Below are 4,945 nucleotides of genomic sequence, written 5' to 3'. Positions count from 1 at the left end.
ATCAATACTGACAAAAAAAATCCACTAATAGCACGCAAAATTCTAGTGGTGACTAAGGTGGCATTGAAAAGCCTTTGTTTCAATCATCTGAATACTGGAAAGCTTATCAACGCCTACCCCTTTTCGAATGGCTAGCCTAGATATTGAAAAGCAAAGGTGGTGTTCGTCAGGTAGCACAGAAGTCGGGACCGAAAAATAAAGATACAGATATTAACATGAAAATCAAAACCAAAGTCCTGAATTCGTGCCATTTAGTCTAACCAGATTCCTCAGTTAAAAAAAAGGTCCCAGGCTGTCAAGAATAAAGGATCGGAGACAGCAGCCTATTCGGCCTCAAAATCAAATAAACAGCCTTCCAATTTGCAGCGAATTTGGAGCTCAAATATTATCACAATTTACTCACCCACCCACGAGCTATATCCGAGCTGGTGCCTAGAGGATATTCAATAAATCATTACATACAGATCTTATCACAGAAATGTTGGCACCAAGTTTCCACAAACATTGCAATAATCCAGCAAGCATAAACCTTGCAGTAAGAGTTCTATGCTTGGAAAGGCAAGGGCCTCAGGAGCACATGCATTCTCTTCTTGTTTCCATTTGCCATTTATCAGTGCAAATACATAAAATATGTACAGAAAATGCCTTGATAATGCCAACTGATTGTTACTGTCCATGTTAGTTGACAACTAACTTTTTCAGCAATCAATTCCCTGGTTCTCCATTGTTTCATCTAATCTGATTAATGGTATTGTACATCCTGACAAAAAAAAATTGAGAAACCTTTTAACGTCTAATAGTAGGGCCTTTGTACAGACCCCTCCGTACTACAAAGTTTTCTGGAGGTTGAGTTTCTTCTAACCAAGCAATTTCGGAGGGTTCAATGCCACACAATTCTTCTGTTCCTTCTGCCAGAGGAGAAAAGGGATTAAAATTTTGAGGGGGGGTGGTGCTTAAAAGTTTGAATTGGAGTATGACAGAAAAGAAGTAAAAAAAAAATATATACCAGGCAGTTCTCGCTTAAGGGTTCGACGGAAATAAGAGCAGTGTCGTCCATCTTCTGAGGAATAAGGTGGTGAAAGAACGTCAAACAGAGCACAGGGTGTCATGGCTTTGAAACAATGAATGTTGCCACCACTGGATGGATATAAAACTGTTGTACCACAAGGTGCAGTCATTTCACAATCTCTAACGAGTCTTGCAGGTCTTGCTGTAAATTTCAACCATCAAACTCGATCATTCAAGAAAGGTGCAAAAGACAACCCAAAAAAAGCTTAACCAAATGACTGTTCTATCAGGATAAACGAGGAAGAAATGTTATCTCATATGCAATTATAATCCATATGCTTTCCAACTAATTTTTCCTCGCTAAATACATCGATGCTACTTAACCTGTAATATCATTAAAGTTAGTGGTTTCCCAGAGAACAAGAATTTAAGATATGAGCAAAGAGAATTCAATACTTTGAGTTGGCAATGACTTTAAAATGGATAAAGCAAACACCTAGAATTAGTTGTTGGCTTACAAAAGAACCCCCTGTTCATGAGCATGTAAGCTGTTTTACTGTGTGTTCCAGGTTGTGGCAGAGTTGACACAGACCAGGTTTGGAATTCCAAGGACGTGTTTGCTAATTTTTTCAAAACATTGATTTTGACACTTGTAATAATGGAAACACAATTTCAATGCAAACCATGGTTTAGGAAACCCAACCTCAAAACAACACTTGGGATTGAATTTCCAAAACTATGGGGATAAGTGCCTTGGGTTTCAAAACCACGGTTTTAAAACAATCACCAAACACTCACTATTCAAAACCCACTTTTTCACTCAACAGATTTTACGGATGTGTTTGGAATTGCGGTCAAATTGGCAACTAACTTTTTTAATATAATTTGTGCAGACTATGGTTCTAGATTCAAACTGATGCTTAGTCACAAGCAGTTGCCCAAACTGCTGGTCTGAAAGGAAACTTATAATGCTACAATATACGTATGGCTTACATGTCTTCAATATATCAAAAAACAAAATCATACCATTTGGGTTAAAAATTGTGCATGAAGCAGGAGTGGGAAAAAAAAGAAGAAAGAAACACCACACCAAGTCAATGGTTGTGACAATTGTTTGCACCCCGCCTTCATGCATGAGTTTTTGTGCTATAAAAATTTACTCTATGAATCCAAAAGAAGAAATCTAATTGTCATCTGACCAAATGTATAAGCTTTCTTTACAAGGCCTAAAGAACCAACAAGCTAAAATCATAGTCAACCGCACTTAACATCTTTCAACACGATGTGGGACCTCAGTCAGGGGCTAGTTCTAGACACACACACACACACAGCATCATCTAAAGCACTAGACACTAGCATAATAAAGCAATGTGTCGTACCAATACAAGTGGCATGCTTTAGCCCCACAGTAATAACAATACATGCTTTTAGCCTCTAACAACTATGGTTGATTTGGCTTTTAATATACAATAGCAGATCACATGTCCAACTGAAATCCACCAAAACTAATTCCATAACATAACCAGCAAAATTACAAAGGTAAATAAAGATTATCACCTTGTGATGGATCATTAAGCCCAGGTAGATCAAGCCAATCATATGACTTTACAAGTAACGAGCCATAAAGAAGCTTGCTCAACACAATCATTCCAGGATGATTATGAAGTGGTATGATGGAGGAAGGTGGCATACAAAAGATCCCTATCTGCATCAAAGTCCAAAGTTCATGAATTCAATTTCACTAGCATGAGCAATCCATACAGTTGGAGACAATATTGCTAAAAGAATCAAAGTACAATTCAAATAGAACTTTAAAGTCTTTGGTGATATTAATCACTTACAGAGAATCTGTCACACTCATGCAAATGCAAATATTTGATAGGAGGTGGGTACTGAAGACTCCCATTGCGTCCTTTTCGTCCATTGGTGCCATTTACGGAACCCTTCCATTGACGAGCCAATTGTGCCTCCTGTTCGAGACCCACATTAGAAGGCTTCATTTGATCTGACACAACAAAACATCAAAGTGCAAAGATAATGAATTTAAACTAAATTCGTGAATTTAAACTAAATTCATGGATTAAAAAAATGAGTTACGTTAAGAGCAAACGAGCTAATTTGATATGCAAAAAGGAAAAGGAAATATCCACAAACCTAGAAGAGCACGGACTTTTTCAAGAGCTTCTTCTGATACGGGACCAGTAGCCGAGAAAGACTCTTTGCAGGCATCATACAGTTTTTGAACAACTGGCATGATGCGAAGAATGTAGCAGCTAACCCACTAAACCAATCTAAACTGGAAAAACCACTTATCGGTCACCAATCTTGTATTGAAATCGAGCATCCAAATCAAAAAAACAGCTTGGTCTGCTCTAGTTTACAAGTAAGCATCCAGCAGCAACTTTCTCTCTCTCTATAACAATTCCAAAATCCAGTCTTATGCGAACCGAAAGGACAGCCATATATATGCATTGTGGTTAATCAAGCCCAGCCTCAAATAACTTATATCACCTAGAAAACCAACATTTAAAAAACAAAAATATCCCAGTTACATAAACCGATATTAGTACAATATTATTTTTTGTTCCCTAAGAAACCTAAAAAATTATCAAAAATATCTTAGAACAAAATCAGCAGATTCCATTCAAGCCTACTCTTTAACATACATGTCTTTGCAACAGAACAGAAATGGGATGAAATTTCAGTACGAAAATAACTTGTCCACACAAAAAAAAACAAATCGAACCCATCGAACAAAATTCAACTAAAAAGAGCTAAACCCCAAATTAGATTCAAATAAAAATCAACAGCATATAAACAAACAAAAAAGGATGGCTAAGCTCAAAAACAACCCCCAAAAATCGACATAACAGCATAAATATTCGATAAAAAGAACCCCAAATCTCAGAATCCCAGATCAAAATCACAAAAACAAATACATGGGCAGGTAGAAGGAGAGGGAGGACAGTACCGGAAAAGGGAAAAGAAGGGTCTTTGAAATTGTTTAAACAAAGAATTAAAAATCATCTGAGACAGAGAAATGGAGAGGGGTGAGGGATACTAACCCGCATAAACTGTCATCATATGATGTACCGTGTTGTGTTGGGTAACTTCGCTTTTTCAACTTTCCAGTAATGATGCGGCGATGCTACGAAATGCCCCACGAGGTTAAAAATTCAATGTACCATATCTGTTCACCGATGACACACCTCCCTCTGTTAATGATAGTTTTAAAACCGGGTTTGGCATGGCTGGTTGACCCCAAACTTGCTGATTTAGAGTTGGAATCAGACTGAATTTAGAGGAATAAGAGAAAATAATTCAAGTAATCTAATTGACCTAATTAACTTAATAAAATCTAATTAAAAATTAAATTTTAATTTATTAATTATTTATTTTTTAACTAAAATGATATTATTTTGTTTTATAAAAAACTTAGAATTAATTTATATAATATCATAAATTTATCTTGAGTTGAATAGACTATCATCCGAGTTTAAAAACTTTACTTTTAAATATAAAATATAAAATAAATATTATGTATAAAAATGTTAGACGTATATATATAGTAAATTACTGTATACTACATAGTATCTAGCGTGTGTATTTTGGCATATGGAGAAAAGGTGAGGTAGGTAGGGAAAAGAATATGGCTTATGAGTTGCGGTCATGGACTTAAGGTGTGGTTTGACTCTTACCTGTATAGGTCCTGTGGCAACGAACCGTGGGCTTTATTACTAATTGGTAATTTATTATTAATTTCTACTTTCTAATCAACAAAAACTCTAAAAAGCGTAAAGGAAACATTCTATATCTAGATATCTAGGTATAAAAAATTATTCATGGTTATAGTAAAATTATTATTTTGTTCTTGGATAAGGAATTAGATATGTTGGCTTTTTGGGTGAAATGGTTTTTTATTACTGTTAAATTACTT

The 4,945-nt window shown here is 35.7% G+C and overlaps 1 protein-coding gene across 2 annotated transcripts; it reads right to left on the bottom strand.

Moving 5' to 3' along the window:
- Nucleotides 1-438: 438 nt before the first annotated feature.
- On the bottom strand, nucleotides 439-4,190 carry LOC105135996 (2-aminoethanethiol dioxygenase-like). 2 transcript variants are annotated; one of them, XM_011041128.1, is made up of 6 exons: nucleotides 4,074-4,190; nucleotides 3,163-3,519; nucleotides 2,850-3,013; nucleotides 2,566-2,713; nucleotides 1,007-1,210; nucleotides 439-908 (listed from the first exon to the last, which is right to left on the bottom strand). In XM_011041128.1, exons 2-6 carry the CDS (start codon nucleotides 3,260-3,262, stop codon nucleotides 787-789), a joined length of 738 nt encoding a protein of 245 aa, XP_011039430.1. In that variant the 5' UTR covers nucleotides 3,263-3,519; nucleotides 4,074-4,190; the 3' UTR covers nucleotides 439-786. The 2 variants fall into 2 exon arrangements, with proteins under 2 accessions (XP_011039430.1, XP_011039431.1); XM_011041129.1 differs by lacking the exon at nucleotides 4,074-4,190 and adding an exon at nucleotides 3,980-4,067.
- Nucleotides 4,191-4,945: the final 755 nt, after the last annotated feature.

Source organism: Populus euphratica, unplaced genomic scaffold (assembly GCF_000495115.2).
Source record: "Populus euphratica unplaced genomic scaffold, PopEup_1.0 scaffold56.1, whole genome shotgun sequence".
NCBI classification, from domain to species: domain Eukaryota; kingdom Viridiplantae; phylum Streptophyta; class Magnoliopsida; order Malpighiales; family Salicaceae; genus Populus; species Populus euphratica.
This window is presented reverse-complemented; position numbering and strand designations above follow the sequence as displayed.